Source organism: Phocoena phocoena, chromosome 20 (genome assembly GCF_963924675.1).
Source record: "Phocoena phocoena chromosome 20, mPhoPho1.1, whole genome shotgun sequence".
In the NCBI taxonomy this organism is placed as follows: Eukaryota; Metazoa; Chordata; class Mammalia; order Artiodactyla; family Phocoenidae; genus Phocoena; species Phocoena phocoena.
In genome coordinates this window covers 48,232,675-48,249,973 of record NC_089238.1, presented here as the reverse complement: position 1 = coordinate 48,249,973, position 17,299 = coordinate 48,232,675, and the positions used below count along the sequence as shown (strand labels likewise).

General features: G+C 38.3%; 1 protein-coding gene across 7 annotated transcripts in view; it reads right to left on the bottom strand.

Annotated features, from left to right (window-relative positions):
* Positions 1–17,299, bottom strand: part of CNTNAP4 (contactin associated protein family member 4) — a 256,272-nt gene that overhangs the window by 37,248 nt on the left and 201,725 nt on the right. For all 7 annotated transcript variants that reach the window (XM_065899255.1, XM_065899257.1, XM_065899262.1 and 4 more), the window contains 2 exons: positions 13,834–13,990; positions 9,366–9,493 (listed from right to left, as the gene is read on the bottom strand). In XM_065899255.1, the coding sequence (XP_065755327.1) occupies positions 9,366–9,493; positions 13,834–13,990 (285 nt within the window). The remainder of the gene's footprint in view (positions 1–9,365; positions 9,494–13,833; positions 13,991–17,299) is intronic.

The window sequence follows — 17,299 nt, the reverse complement described above, 5'->3', positions numbered from 1 at the left end:
ATTCACTTGGTGAAAGACATCTGGGTTGTTTCCAGTTTTCAGCCATTAGAAATAAAGCTGCTATGAACATCCACGTACAGGTTATTGTACAAATGTAAGTTTTCAGTTCTCTGGGATAAATGCCAAGGAGTACAATCACTGGGTCGTATGAGAGTTGCATGCTTGTTTTCTATGAAACTGTCAAGAGTTCCCAGAGCGGCCATATCATTTTACATTGCCACCAGCATGTATGAGTGATCAGTTTCTCCACATACCTACCAGAATTTTGTGTTGTCACTATTTTCTTTTTTAATTTTAGCCATTCTGAAAGGTGTGTAGTGATATCTCATTGTGGTTTTAATAAGCGTTTGCCCAGTGGTTAATGACTTTGAGTATTTTTTCAGGTGTTTAATTGCCACCTGTATTCCCTACTTGTTGAAATCTCTCTTCATGTCATTTACCCATCGCGTTCCTGGCTTGCAGATGGTTGCATTCTCACCATGTCCTCACATGGCCTTTCCTCTGTTCACAGGTGGAGAGAGAGAGGGCTCTCTGATGTCTCTTTGTCTTCTTATAAAGACATGAATCCAGTCAGATTAGGGACCCATGCTTATGACATCATTTAACTTAAATTATCTCCTTAAAGACCCCACTGCCTAATACAGTCCCATTGGGGGTTAGGGCTTCAACATGTGAATTTTGGGGGTAGGGAACAATTCATTTCATAACATCCATACTTTAATTGGACTGCTGCTTCTTTTTTCATTGTTGACTTTTGAGGGGTCTAGTATCTCTAGATACCGGTCCTTTGTCAATTCTCAGCCCACATCTTACTTAAACCTATCAGCAACAATTAATGATTGATTATTTTCCTCTCTTCGAAATATTCTCTTCATTTGGAGTACAGGATACCAGCATTCATCTGCCTTTCTCATTAGTGGTATCGTTCTCAGTTTCCTTTCTTTCTTCTTCCTCAACTCCCCAACCTATCAGTGTGGGAACGTCTCAAGGCCCTGTCATTATACTACTCCACCCACAAAAACTCTTGCGGGCCATTTCATGGCTTTAAATAGGCTGCTGACTTATAAATATACAGCTGAACCCTGGAACTCTCAAACTAACAACTCCACATCTCTATGTAAATGTCTAAGAGCATCTCAGCGTTAATATGTTCAAAAACAGAATTCTTAACACTCCTCTGCAACTCCTTGACCCCAGCAGCAACCTTCTCCATCTCAGTTAGTGCCAATTCCATGCCTCTAATTGACTGTGAGACCAAACACCTTGGTATCATTCTTGACTACTCCTTTTGCAACCTACATCAATCCATCAGCAAATGTGATTGCTTCTCCTTTTGAACAATACACACGTTACCACTATCATCACTGTGCCCATGGTCCAAGCCATCACTATCCCTCAGCTGTTGGTGATATGCTCATCAGCTCTACCCTGTTCAGTCTCACTAAAGCATAAGTTAGACCACACTGCTCCTCCTCCCAAAATTCTCTCCTGTTTTCCATTCTCATTCAGGTTGAAAAATAAAGACCTTTCAAAACCCTCAGTGATCTGACCACCAGTTTCCTCTCTGACTTATACCCTTCTCCTCTTTGCACACTCTGCTCTGAACATACGGGCCATTTTGCTGTTCCATGACCATATCAGCAACAGTCCCATCTCTGCGTGGATACTCTGGCTTTCCCCGCTGTGTAAAGTACTCTTTCACAGATACTCACATGCCTTGCTCTCTTATTTCCCTCAGATTTTTATTCAAATGCCACCTTCATAGTGAGCACCTAATAACCATCGTATTTTAAATGCTCAATCCCACCCCAGTCCTCTCTCAGCGGCACTGCCTTCACAATACTTATGAGTGTCCGTCACACCCGATTACTTATTTGTTGTCCATCTCCCCCACCTCAGGAGAACTTGAGCTCCAAGAATGCAGACCTTCTTCTCTATTTATTTTTGCCTATTTCGTTCACTGCTGTTTCTCTCTCTCCCTGTCAGTCTCAATATGGGGAAGACATGGTACAGTGTATGGGCTCAATAAATATTTGAATGAAATTATAAGATTCTCTTTGTCATAATAGCAATCAGAAAGCTTAGAGTAATTACACCCAGTTTGGTTGTATCACATGTATCTCATAAATATACTCAAATTCTTTGGTAAACAAGTAGAAAGAAGAAGGTAAAGAGAGGAGACCGAAGGGAAAGAAGAAAGAAGAAAAGCAAGAAGATGAGGGGGTTAAAAGGGTGGAGAAACTTTAAGAAAATTAAATAAAGGAAACCCAAGGAAAGAAAACAAAATGAAACATAAGAATTAACGTAAAAAGAATTTATTAATGGTGAAGGATTATCAGATATAGTGGAGCTTGCAAAAGTATATGATTATCTGTTAAAATGGAATTGATCCTCATTCTTTTTAATAGTTTATATGTAGTCTGCCAAATGGAACAGAACTCTGTCAATGGAAGAGAAATTAACCAAATCACTAGTCAACATCTTTTTCCAGTCTAAGAATACTACTTCTGCAAAGTTATTTATTGCCTACGTGCACCTTTGATTATTTAACGCATTCTGGCAGCTCTGATTTCTCAGACAGCTGAACAAGTCGATGTAGGCAAAATGAAGAAACTAATTTCAATGACAAGAGTCTAAGAAAAAGAAACTTAGAACAATCTTTTCTAACCATGTAGGTTTTGAGGGTGCCTTGGTGAGACATAAAATTTCAACACAATGAATTAACTGAGAAGAAATACATTTCATAAAATTGGTTGAAAAATTCAAATGCCAAAGAGTTAAAAATACTACCTTGTCCAGAAAAACAAATTGAGAGCAGAAATTTAGATCACGCTTACAACTCTTTAAACCGATTATAAAATGCAGGTATACATTTTACCACATCACAGCCTGTTTCAGGAAAAATTAATACCAGCGCACAAGACTGAGATGCATCCTTGTTAAGTACTGACCTATAAGGATAACTATTCCTTAAGTTATTCTGTCAGAAAAAGCAAATCACCTCAAGCTGGAAAAGTCAGTTTGGCCTCAGAATTTCCCACAGCAACGTTAAAAACTAGAAGATACAGGAGCGCTGTCCACAAATTTCTGAAAGAAAATCTTGCCAGCCTAACTTTTTTTTAAGCATTAAGGTAACAGATAGACCTTGTCAAATTTGAAAGAATTCTGAGAATAAAGCACATACAAACTCTTTGGGGGAAAAATAAAAATAAAGCATTCCTTCATAATGAAATATAGTCCATCAAAAGATACCTAGAGGGCTTCCCTGGTGGCGCAGTGGTTGAGAGTCAGCCTGCCGATGCAGGGGACACGGGTTCGTGCCCCGGTCCGGGAAGATCCCACGTGCCGCAGAGCGGCTGGGCCCGTGAGCCATGGCCGCTGAGCCTGTGCGTCCGGAGCCTGTGCTCCACAACGGGAGAGGCCACAGCAGTGAGAGGCCCGCGTACCGCAAAAAAAAAAAAAAGCAAAATAAGTCATAAGATATTTTTCTTTCTTCAAGAAGTAGTATTTCAGTTTTATAAAAACACTGTCTTATTAAAAGAGTGAAAAATCAAAAGTATTAAGTAAAATCGTGTGCTTATTTGAAAGCACTTTCACTGCCTCAAGCCCACGTACATGAATGAGAAATGGCTCAGGATGGTACTAAACATCCTTTGTACTTTGTGATTTTTAAAATTCAGAATAAGTCTTTCAAAATATAAACTCCTTTAATTAAAAGTATATATTTGCATATCATTTAATTGCTTATACAATAAAAAACTTATTCCTGTTCTCTCACGAGTAACTCCAAGCTATAGGTTTCTGGAGCTGTGTATGATAGATCATTCTCATTCTTTCATAAGCTGCTATTTATTGATTATCTTTCACGTAACAGGTAATGTACTAGGTGTCAGGAATACAATAATAAATGAGCAATGGACCTGCTCTTGAGAGGCTCAGAAATAATTAAAAGCCAGTATGAGAAGTATATCTTCGTAATTTACTGAACATCCTTTGAAAGTGTAGGTAAAGTCCTCTAGAGACCTGTGGAAGGCTTCATGTAGGAAGGGTGTGAATGTGAGTGTGCATGGTTTCAGTAAAAGGACTGGAGGTAGGCTGCAGATGAAGGAAAGAAAGCAAGTGAAGAGGAAATGGAGCCAGGTGCCATCAGTGGTCGATGAATTTTCTCTGTGCTGCAGGACCTGCAGAAACAGGGGAAGTTCCGTGTAGGTATCCTCCTGATTGATGTCAAAAAAATTTAACCCCGGGGGTCAATACTACTACGCTTTCTCCATAGTGTGAGGGGAGAGTTCTGAAGATAACGCAACTACACCTGACATGCTCTCCAATAATATTTAATGCATGCTGAAGTTGAAGAATTATTGGTGTAGAGCAGCGCTCCCCAACCTTTTTGGCACCAGGGACCGGTTTCGTGGAAGACAATTCTTCCACGGATGGGCGGTGGCGGGGAGGGACGGTTCAGGTGGCAATGCAAGCGATAGGGAGCGATGGGGAGCAGCAGATGAAGCTTCAATCGCGCGCCTGCCACTCACCTCCTGCTGTGCAGCCCGGTTCCTAACAGGCCACGGACCAGTATCAGTCCGCGTCCTGTGAGTTGGGGACCCCTGGTCTAGAAGACTTCTGATGGCACCTCAAAAATGAAGATGGTCCCACTGCTCCCAGGAGAGTGAGCAGAAACGAAAATATATGTACAAGCCCTCCTAGTTATAATCTTTCTATTAACTGTAAACCCAGATGTTTTCCCGTGATTCTTTCCATTGACCCTTTGTCTCTAAAGTTAGTAGAAGTCAGAAACATATTCAGTAAGATCCTAGGAGTATCCTGGAAAATACCCATGTTACTAAAATCTTTACTAGTCAGTTTCTTTGTTTTATTATTCTTTTACAATTTCAGCCATTCTAATAGTTATATATTGGTATCTCCTTGTGGTATTATTGTACATTTCCCTAATGACTAATGATGTTGAAAACCTTTTTATGTGTTTATTTGGAATCTGTATATTTTATCTGACAAAATGTATGTGCAAATCTTTTGCCCGTTTGTTAATCTGAATTTTTCTTTAATTGCACTGTTAGAAAGTTCTTCATATATCCTGGATACTAGCCTTTATCAGATATGTGCTTTGCAAATATTTTCTCCTCATGTGTGGTTCTTCTTTCCATTTTTAAAAAATTAAGTTATATTGGAGTATAGTTGATTTAAAATGTTGTGTTAATTTCTGCTGTGTCCCAAAGTGAATCAGTTATACATATACATATATCCACTCTTTTTTAGATTCGTTTCCCATGTAGGTCATTACAGAATATTGAGTAGAGTTCCTTGTGCTACACAGTAGGTTCTTATTAGTTATCTATTTTATATATAGTAGTGTGTATATGTCAATACCAATCTCAATCCCAATGTCATTTTAAAAGCAGTTTTTAATTTTGGTGAAACCCAACTTATCATTAAAAAAGTTTATGGATCATGTTATTGATGTTGCATCTAAGAAATCTGTGCCTAACCCAAGGTCACTATGATTTTCTTCTATATTTCCTTAGAGAAGTTTTATAGTTTGTGGGTATACATTTAAGTTTGTGATTGAGTTAATTTTTATATGCAGTTTGAAGTATGGGATAAAATTCTTTTATTGTTTTTGTTTTTGCAAATGGATTCTAATTGTTCCAGCACTGTTTCTTGAAGAGGACTATTCTTTCTCCCTTGAGTTGCCTTATGTGCATATGTATGTGTGTGTGTATACATATACCTATTCTACTCCATTAATTGATTTGTCTATCTCAATATCAATGTATACTGATTTGAATTGTGTAGTTTTGCAACAAGCCTTAAAATCAGATAGCTAAGTCTCCAATTTTGTTTTTATTATTCAAAATGTTTTAGTCAATCTAGCTTCTTTGCTTCCCCCTATACATTTTAGAATAAGCTTGCCAATTTCTGCAAAAAAAAAAAAAAATGCCTGCTGGATTTTGATTGAGAGTGTATTCAATCTGTACATCAATTTGGGGAAAACTGACATCTTAACAAAATCAAATCTTTCAATCTATGAGTATTACATTTTTACTTAGCTCTTTAATTATTTCTCATAAATGTTATGTATTTTTGTTATGTTTATACCAAATTATTTCATTTTTTTGGTGCTGCTCTAAAAGGTACTTTAAAATTTTCAATTTAAAGTTTTTCATTATTAGCATATAGAGATATAATTTATTTTTTGCATATTGACCTTGCATCCTGTAATCTTGCTAAACTCACTTATTTTTTTACAAATTCTTAAGAATTTTCTACCTAGAAAACCATGTGTTTAGCAAATAGAGACATTTTATTTCTTCCTTTCTGATCTGTATGACTCGAATTCCTTTTCTTGACACACTACATGTGCTAGGACCAACAGTATGATATTGAATAGGAGAGGTGAGAACAGATCCTTGTCTTGATCCTGATTTTAGAGAGGAAGCATTAAGTCTGTGACTATTCAGGATAGTCATATTTTCAGATTTTCACAGATGCCTTTTGAAACACTGAGAAAGTTTTTTTAAGTTCGTAGTTTGCTTAGTTTTTATCATAAGTAGGATGTTGAATTCTGCCGTTTACTTTTCACATATTTTTCAAAAAACGTATTTCCATTTCATAAATAAAGAAATTCTTTAAGGTCAACAATATTTACTAAGTTTTATATCTGCAGCACAACTTTAAAGGGGACTTTGTCATTCATATCTTTTGTGCTTTTGGTAAAACACCTAACGATATTATCTATGACTTCTGACATTAAGCAATAATAGCAGTGGTAACACAAAATTTTATACCCATCTACATTTAAAACAATGAAAAGAAAGACTTGGAGTTAGGAGCAAGTTCATATCTGGTACCTGTAGGTCTCACTCATTTTTGTTTATTTGTCCTGCTTTCTCAAGGCTTCTGTCTTCTTTCCTAGAAAAATATGGCTAGATATGAAATTTTCAACATCTCTGGTTTGTGTGATAAATCCAAAATATCATTTTTTTATTTTCATCTTTCCATTTTTCTGTTCAAAGAAAATCTAAAAATTCTGTGTCTCAATGAAGGGTACTAGCATTCTTATTGTCTCAACAAACGGTGCTACCTGCTTTACTCAAGTCGGAGGCTGGAGATCATCCTCACAGCTTTTCACCCTCACTCCCGTCCAAATCATCCTGAACTTACCTCCCTAATTGAGCCCCTTATTTAAGCCCCATGACAACTATTGCCTAGTTCAAGCCTTCATCATTTTCCTTGTCTTACGTCAAAGGTCACCTTCCTGTCTTTAGGTTTGTAACTGATTTCCATGCTTTCAGTTGGATCATAAGAATTAAGCTAAGTCTTAAATTATCCCAGGCCCAACTAGTGTTCCAGTCCTAATGCCTTCAGGATAACATCCACATATCTTTCCTCTGCTTATAAGGCCCACTGTGCATGATCCCATATCTAGAAGCCCTACATCTGCCCAGTGTATCTCACTTGGAAAGGAAAAAAACTGTGTCTAGGGCATTGCACCCTCAGAGATACAGTCTGCCCATACAGAGAAAACGGGGGCATTCATTACGCCGCCACCATCATTCTTCAGACTGAGAAAGTTTTTAAAAAGGGCCCTTTATGCAGAAAATGCTCTATGACCTTATGTGGCGATGAGCCTCAACGCTAAAGTAGATATGGGGGACAAGAAGGCCAAGGAAAGCTCTCAGTGATTGTTTCATTAATAAGTCAGATATTAATCAGCAGGTCTCTAAATCCTTACAGTATTTGTAAATCCTCACTCCTGATATTGCCAGCCTCCTTCTGCATCCCCGTGGTCACAAAAGTTTAACGCTCTAGTTTCTCAACCTTAAGACTATGGGTCTTTTGGACAAGATAATTCTTTGTGGTGGAGGGCTGTCTTGTGCACTGTAGGATATTTACAGCATTTCTGGCCTCTCCCTTTAGATGCCAGTAGCATAAAACCCCTCACAGTTGTGACAGCCAAAACTGTCTCCAGATATTGCCAAATGTCCCCTGAGGGAGCAAAATCACCTTGGATGGAGAGTCACTGCCCTAAGGGAAAAGATGCTGTGTGCTTAAGTTCATGACAGGAAGTCTGAAAGAAAGAACCCCTAAGGGACAGAGTTGGGAGTGACCTTAGTCAAAGCAGAACAATTCCCCAGGGATGGTGGCAAATGGAGGAAGCCGGCCTGAGCCCCTGAAGGGTTAAGATCAGAGCTAGCAGTGAAGAGTGCATGTGATGTACAGAACAATTTCTCTATAGTCACGCAAAATCATCGCATTCCTCAGGATGCATCCTGCGTTTACAATCTCATCTCTTTGCACATAACTTTTCTCTGCGCGAAATATCCTATGTCATCTTTAAGTGGCTGTTTAAGGCCTACTGGCAGAACAGGAAGTAGAGGTGATAAAGATTGGGGATGGTAGGTATAATGGCAGACCGCTTTTTTTTTTTTTTTTTTGCGGTACACGGGCCTCTCACTGCTGTGGCCTCTCTCGTTGCGGAGCACAGGCTCCGGATGCTCAGGCTCAGTGGCCATGGCTCACGGGCCCAGCCGCTCCGCGGCATGTGGGATCTTCCCGGACCGGGGCACGAACCCGTGACCCCTGCATCGGCAGGCGGACTCTCAACCACTGCACCACCAGGGAAGCCCTAGGATATACTTTTAAGGTAAATAAATATTTCTTCTATTTGCATTTTAAGTTCTGGAAATAACTAAAAGCAAAAATAATTGATGCATCAGTCTCTAACCTAGCTGACTTCAGAGAGGTTATAAATGGATATGTATGCTAATTTCATTCCCTGCTGAAAATATGTATTTTCTATGAAACTATATTTTAACTAAAAAATTCCAGTTTAGAGTGTTAATACATTGAATATACAAAACAGCAGGTACCACTGATTTAGACTAAAAACACACACACACAAACTGGAAAAGAAAATGAGATTAAAAGTTGAAATGTGTTTGATTAAAGTAACATTTGATTCTACTGACGTTCTAATTTCACCCCAGGCCCAACAGTATAGAACTCACCATACATTCGTGATAATTTTATGTAGCGCTGAGGCCTTCCTTTATAGACAATGGCATGCAGACATTTAGGAATGATGGAATGAGTTTATGAACCAATCAAATAGAAATGCTTTGTGGTTTCTTTCTCTTGAACTCGTAACAAGGTTTGCTGTAACAGCATTTATTCCCGGGCTTTGCATTCTATAAGGGGCGCTTTGTTGATTGACTATAGGAATGATTTCAGACACTGCTTGTGAGTTTTCACAAGAGAAGTCTGATTAATTATTATAAGATAGAAACATGGTTCTTAAGTGACATCACTTTCCTCAGACATGTTTATGGCACGTCGCCACCACTTACTGTCTCCCCGGCAGAGCAGAGGCCCTAGTTTATAGGCTGCTGCTGAATGTGGTCGACCGGTGTCTGTGATCACAATCTTAGTTACTGGCAGATGTTCTTTATAAGAAAGGAATCCCGTGTCATTGGTCCTAAAAAACAGTAACAACAGCGAGATTCTTAAAATTATTCTGATGAACATAGTTATAAAGTAAACAATAGTCCTTATTGCATTTCAAAGCCAAGATGTTCTGAGCTACATTTGCACACACAGAAGAGTCAGGATCAAATTACTCATCTGAGAATGGAAAAATATGGCAACATTTTAGTGTCCCTTGCAGACGGAGTGTAGTTGGTGATTTTTAAACTCTGTTGGCCATTTTCTACCTTTTAAATGAGATGGTTAATCCACTGCCATTTAGTGTAATAATTGGTGGTGTGTTTCCAGGTCTACCGTTCAGGTATTTGTTTCTTATTTTTTTCCCACAGGATATCTTGTATTTTTGCTCCCCCTTTCATGCCTCCTCTTGGTTTACTTCATATTGTTTTGCATTCAATTTTACTTTTTTACTCACCCTTTAGGTATATGACTGTTTATTGTATTTTAATATTTTCTTTATAGATTATAAGACGCATCCTTAATCCACCACAGTCTACTTATATTTTATGTTGTATTACTTAATATAAAATATCAGAAGCCTACCATTGGATAATTTTTAACATCCTTCCCTACATAAACACCTGTTCTTTGTGCTACGGTTGTAATAATATATTTTAAATCCAGATGTTATAAACTTTATAATTTAATTTACCTAATCAAGAGAAAAATTTAAACACTGGCTTTTACGTTTACTGACATATTCATGATTTCCAGTGCCCCTCATTCCTTCCTGAAGATCTGTGTTTTAATCCGGTGTTAGTTCTGTTTAACCTGAAGAATTTCCATCAGTATTTCTTACGGTACAGTTGTGTTGACAACAGATTCTCTCAGCATTTGTTTAATCTGAACAGGAATTTACTTTACCTTCATTTGTGAAATGTATTTTCGTCCTGTAGAGAATTCTGGGTTGACAGTGCTTCCTCTTCCAGCACACTAAGGGTATCATTCCATTGTCTTCTGACCTGTGCTCCTGATGAGAGGTCAGCCTTCATTTGTATCCTTATTCCCCTGTATGGAATGTCTTCTACCAGATTCACCCAAACTGGCTACTTTGAAAACATTCATCTTTATCAATGGTTTTTGGCAACGTGAACAACAAACCCAGGTGTGTTTTTCTCTGGTTTTTATTCTGCTTGAGATCTTCTGAGTTTCTGGAATCCATACACTGAAGTTGTACTAGTTATCTACTGTGGCATAACAAATTATCCCAGAACGCAGTGACTTAAAACACGACGTTTTACGGTCTATGATTCTTCTGATTTATGATCCTCTGTCTCAGGGTCTCTCCCAAGGCTATACTCAAAGTGTTGGCAAGGACTGCAATCAGCTCAGTACTTGAGTGGGGAAGGCTCTGTTTCCAAGCTCACCCTGTGGCTGCTGGCTGTTGGACTGACAGCCTCAGTTATTCACTGGCTGTTGGTTGAAGGCTACCCTCAATTCTTTGTCCACGAGAGCTCACGACATGGCAGATTGCTATATCGAAACAAGAAGGCTAGAAGACGCAGAGAATTTTGAGCAAGTCAGAAATCACAGTCTTCTGTAACCCAACCTCTGAAGTGACATCTCATCACCTTTACCATATTCTGTTCTTAAAAGCAAGTCACAAGGTCCATGTGACATACAAGAGAAGGAAATTACACAATGGTGTGAACAACAGGCAGTGTGGAAAATCGGGGGCCATCTTGGGGGCTTGCTTCCAGAGATACTTATTAAGCAAATCTGAGAAATTTTCAGCCATAGTTTCATCATATATATATATATATATATATATATGGCTTCATTTTATTTCCTGCCCTTCTGGGACTCCAATTTCTTGCCTGTTAAATCATTGATATTTTCCCACAAGCCACAAAGGGTCTGTCAATGCTTCTTTCAATCTTTTTTTTTTTCCTGTGTTCTTCAGACTGAATGATTTCTACTTATGTACCTTCAGGTTTACTGAAGATTCCTTTTGCTATTTCCCATAAAAGCTGAAGTCTATCCAGTGAATATTTTACTTCTGATGATGTTGTACTTTTCTGTTCTAAAATCTACATTTGCTTCGTTTTTTCTTTTCTTTTCTTCTTTTTTTGGCAGCGTTGGGTCTTTGTTGCTGTGCGCGGGCTTTCTCTAGTTGCAGTGAGCAGGGGCTACTCTTCGTTGCAGTGCGTGGGCTTCTCACTGTGGTGACTTCTCTTGTTGTGGAGCATGGGCTCTAGGTACATGGGCTTCAGTGGTTGCAGCACACGGGCTCAGTACGTGTGGCACACAGGCCTTAGAGTGCGCAGGCTTCTGTAGTTGTGGTGTGCGGGCTCGGGAGCTCTGTGGCATGAGGGATCTTCCCAGACCAGGGATCGAACCCATGTCCCCTGCGTTGGCAGGCAGGTTCTTAACCACTGCACCACAAGAGAAGTCCCTACATTTGCTTCTTTAATAAAGTTCTCATTTATCTGCTTAGAATACCCTTTGTTCACTTGTGATTATTTTTACCTTCAATTCTTCATATGTTTTTTAACAGTTGCTTTAAAGTTTTTGCCTGCTGATCAAACACCTGTGTCCCAGGGCCTGTTCCTAATGGTACTTTTATTTTCTTGACTTTGGATCAAAGTCTACTCTTTTTAGGAATAAGCAATAATTGTTATAATATTCTGGATATTATGGGTGATACATTGTAGAGACTCTGGATTCTGTTATCATTCTCTGAAGACTTCTTTTGTTTTCACAAGCAGTTAAATCACAACCTTATCACAATAATGGAGGTTTTACTTCATCAGGGTGGGCCTGTGTCAGTTTCACTTGTAGTTTTCAATCATACTCAGTTCTCGGACATCCTCTTTGCTGTAAAAGGCAGTGGACCTTCTGTCATTTCTATGGAAAGCTGAGGGCTTTACAAAGCCCATCTCAGTTAATGAGACTTAAGCTCTAAATTCTCTCTCTCCTCGGGTGGTTGCTGCTGAAATTCCTGTGTGGCTTGTTCACTTTCCCAGCTGCATCTCTCTGCTTGGTTCCTAGAAATCTCCCCTGTGCATGGGCAGCTCAAGGGTCAGGGGTCTGAGAGGAGTTGATATAGTGGTCTCCCCTTAAGTGGTTTTCTCCTTTCTGACATGTCCAGAAATCAATTTCTAGTCATTCTGGCTGCTCTGAACTTTCCTCTGATACCCCCCGCCAAAAAAAATCTAGTATTCTCTTTGAGTTCTAGCCACTCCATGGTAGGTGGTCTGGTGAGTAGCCCCAAGGAAAAGGCACATAAACATAAATCTCACCCACTCAAGTTCCCTTCTTTTAAGGTTTGAAGGCTCCCAACCCTGGTAGTTTCTGCCTACATTTGGTTATTCTCCACTTGCTACAAGTAGGTGTTTTTAATAAATAGTTTTCCTGGGATTACAAATGTTATCTGGGGTTAGGTTAGTTCTATGCAAGCTACTTAAGCATAAGCAGAATTTAATATGAAAAATTTCAAAGTCTTATTTTTAAAAATTATTTTTGATGAATAAAATGTCATGCAGACATTGGAGAGTTATTGGTGATTAGATTAGTTTAAAATTTTTTTATTCACATTTAGAAATACTTATTACTGTGTGGGCATTTTCTGTGAAGGCAGCGAGAAGAAAAGAAAAAAGTAACTCCCAAAGGAGTAGAAATTTTGAAAAATCTTGAGTAAGAGAGACAATATTCTTCATACTGAACATATAACAATAAGAGTATAATCAATGACTCCATATAGAGGCCTCCTTTAGGGTATTCTAAAATAATCTGGTTTTTGATATAACAGTCTTTGATGTTTGTCAAATGAATAAATGGGATATTTCAAGCTCGATTTTCAAATCCCTAAATATTATAGATTTCCTTTTTCAAAATATGATAAATGGAATATTAGTTTTTCATAGCATAGTGTATCCTTTAAGAAAATAAAAGAGCTACACGTTTAAATAATTGTGGGAAATTCTAAGTTTATATATTTAAAGGTTTTATAGGCAGATTATTGAAGAGATGTGTTAGTAATTAAAGGCTGTAAATATATTTTGAGAATAATATAATTCTTAATTATACTTAATTTTAAAGAGAATGATAACTGAATTAAAATGAAAAGCAGACATGAAACAGATGCCTCTGTTTCATCATATTACAGAAATAAAAGGTGTATGACTCATGATCCATTACCAAAAAATTCAAATGAAAAGATAGTGATCTTACCATTTAGAATTCAGGTTGTAATACATTTCATCAAAACGTACCTTTAATTTCTTCACTGTACTACCTCGTTTAGTATCTGCCTACTTATATATGTTTTGAGTGACTCATTTAAAAAAATGATAAACTTGATTTTGCATAAGGAAATCATATGGAAATCACCATTCATTCCGGTCAGCATCACAGTTGCAGTAATACTGAGAATCAATGCAGTTCCCCTCTAATCCACAAGTACATTTTTGAGGATCAGGTAAAGAACCTCCCCAGTAAGTTTGTGTTTCATTGGTTCTTCCAACCCACCAGCTCAGAGGGGTTCCATCTGAAAGACAAAGGTGAGAAATGTGACATCTGTTCTATACCCCAACCCTTCCATCCAGTATAATTCCCTCCTTCCCAAGTCATTAAAAAGAATGAACGGAGAAAGATTGATTTGATGTAGTGATATTCCCAACACTGTAATTGATGGCATTTCCTTAAGAAAGTTTTTAAAAAAACATTTCATTATTTAAGCTTAAGTGATTGATATATTTTTCTTTGAGTAGAAAGGAAACGAGCAGTTCCTATTTAATTCAGGCATAATAGTAAAAATAAATGTATTGAGAGCAGATCACACATGTAATTTTGTTAAAAATAATTTTTCGAAACAAGAAGGCATCCAATTATAAACCACAGTAATTAACATATGAGAAACAAAATTGATTTGAGATCATGAAATGCCCATTAAAACATTATGAAATGCTATGTAAAGTTAGTGATTTATCTCAATATATTTATTGGCTAAAAATAAACTAGGTGTTTATTAAACATTAGGCATATTACAGCATTCCCTTGTTATGATTTAAGATATGTTTGAAAGTGTATATTTTTTCTTCCATTTACTGGCTTGGCTACTTATTTGAAGACTACAGAAATAACACTGAGAGATCTTTACGCCTGAAGCAGATACTCCACTCAAAAACAAAGTTTCCCTTAACCAAATGCATTTATCTCTATGATGAATGTTCAGCGACCAGCTCCTTCACAGAGCTAAGACTAAACATGATGCCAAGGAACTAGAGCAAAGAATAGACAGAACATTTAGATGCGGCATGCAGGCAATCTGTCTTAGGGAAACAACAAGTTAGAGAGGAAAACTCATAGTCACTTGAGAATCACGGCATGAGAAGAAGGTGACATCAAATCAGTCAGCTCCTCAAAGGTGCTTGATCATTTTTCCATTGACTTACAAGCCTTTTAAGTTGCTGCCATTAGCCCTACTTTTACTAATTTCTCCCTTACTTACAAATGCCAAACCTCATAAAAACTTATTATTAAATTGGACCTGTGCTGATGCAAACAACCTCTCTCCCAGCGTTACTACACATTCCTGTCCACTATGCCGGGAAAACAAGGAGTTGTTGGAAGCTTGTGTTATGCGTTAATTAATATCAAGAATCTTCATCTTCTTTAATTGCATGATTAACTGATCAACTGAAGGCGAAACCTGCTTGAAGCATTTAGTAGATCTATTTCAACATACTGCTTAAAACGTTATGTGTTCATAGATTTAAAAAAATAAATCATTATTCCTAAATACTGAATAATATTTTCGCATCTAAATTTGCTATCTCCCTGGCACTTCCCTCGTGGTTCAGTGATAAAGACTCCACCTTATGATGCAGGGGACGCGGGTTCGATCCCTGGTCAGGGAACTAAGATTCCACATGCTGTGGGGCAACTAAGCCTGCACGCCACAACTATTGAGCCCGTGTGCCTCAACTAGAGAGCCTGTGTGCCGCAAACTACAGAGCCCACACACTCTGAAACCCACACCACAACTACAGAGCCCAGGAGCCCTGGAGCCTGCGTGCCACAACTAGAGAGAGAAAACCCGCACACCACAACTAGAGAGAAGCCTGCAACAAAAGAGCCTGCGCCACAACGAAAGATCCCGCGTGCCTCAACAAAGATCCAGCGTGCCGTAACTAAGACACAGCCAAAAATAAATAAGTAAATAAATTTGCTATTTTCCCTACAAATAGAAACCACTTAATGTTTTAAATATACCAAATACCTTCAGTTTCCTCCAAGACTTTTTGAAGTGTCCTAAAGAATTTACATAAGTATAAGAAAGAATTAAGAAAAGCATGAAAAAATTTTAAAGTTGAAATTAAAATGATAAAGTGTCAGAGATCATGGTAGATCATTTCTATTCTCAGAGTTAAAATCCCAAATGGCTTGAGTATTCATATTGAGCATCCTTCCAGTGTGCTGAGCTGCAGACCCACAGGTTGCCGGAAACATTTTCATATACATTTAACTTGATTCATCCACAATTATGGCACCATTATTACTTGAAGCTGCTATATTCTCAAGATCTGAAACTTTAAATTTAACTTGTCTGACACCACCTTCCTGATCTTCCCCGTACATTTCTTACTGTGACCTCCAAATCCAAACTGTTCCCTCTTTTCCACCTCAAATCCATTCTACATGAATTCTAGCATCACAGACCTGAGGAAACTCTGTGTATTTAACAGTTATCCTCATCATCTGTTCTACAGCCTTCTAGAGTTTACTATTCTCTTTACTAGTGGTTGCCAAACACCTGGGAATCCTTCACACTCCTTGTTGTCCCCTTGACTTCGTGTGGTACTCGCTAACATTCTTGGGGATTCCGTGTTCTGGTTCTTTTAGAGTTTGACTCATTTGTGATTTTGATGATTGTCTTTCCTTTCCTTTCTTCTCTAGTTAAGCAACTCAGTTCGTTTTGTTCCATCACATTCATTTTCCCTTCTAAAATTATGGTTCTCGTTCTTCTTAGAATACACTTCTGTACTTGCTTACCTACTTTTCTTTTTTAGATTCCAATATCAATATTCACTAATAATGAACAATCAGCTGCATACTGAACTGGTAGGTTCACTATAACCACGACGCACTGGAGAGCTGGGAAGAGAGGAGCTCACTTCATGCACTTTGTATGTGTTATGCCACCCAGCCACGACCACGCCCCCCTGAGGTTGGTATGATTGGGCCCAATTCAGTGACGAGAAAACAAAGACTGAGAAAGACTCTTCTATCCAAGTTCTGTACCTAATCAACAAGGGACCTGGACCTTGAATCCAGATCTCTCTCCCCACCTCTAAATCCTATGCTCTTTGTACTACAACTGTCTGATGGTCAGTCTCCGATGGGATTGGGGTTTCAGGGGGTTAAGATTTGAGGGGATACCAGCAAGATGAGAAGAGTTAGGAGGGGTTAAGAGGCTGAATGAGAACATTCTGAAAAAGAAGGAGGAGGAAAAGTTGGAAGAGGGAGTGGAACTCAGGCATATGGGAGAAAATGATCAGACTGGATTAAGTGGGTGGACAAGTAAATAGGATTGGGGCTTAACTGGAAACAAAAGATTCAAAGGTCATACCAGGAGTTCAAAATTGTTCTGCGTGACCCACATAACACATGATATTCACATATGAAACACATTTCATTTTAAAGTTCTTGTCATTCTGTCTGGAACGCCAACCTCGCTTAAGACGACAAATGAGAGGGAACAAAGCAGCTTTATTGTGCAGGTGTCTTAGAATCTTCTCTGACTGCTGAAGAAAAATACACCTGATTACTGCTGCTAGAAAACAGTGTGCTGGGG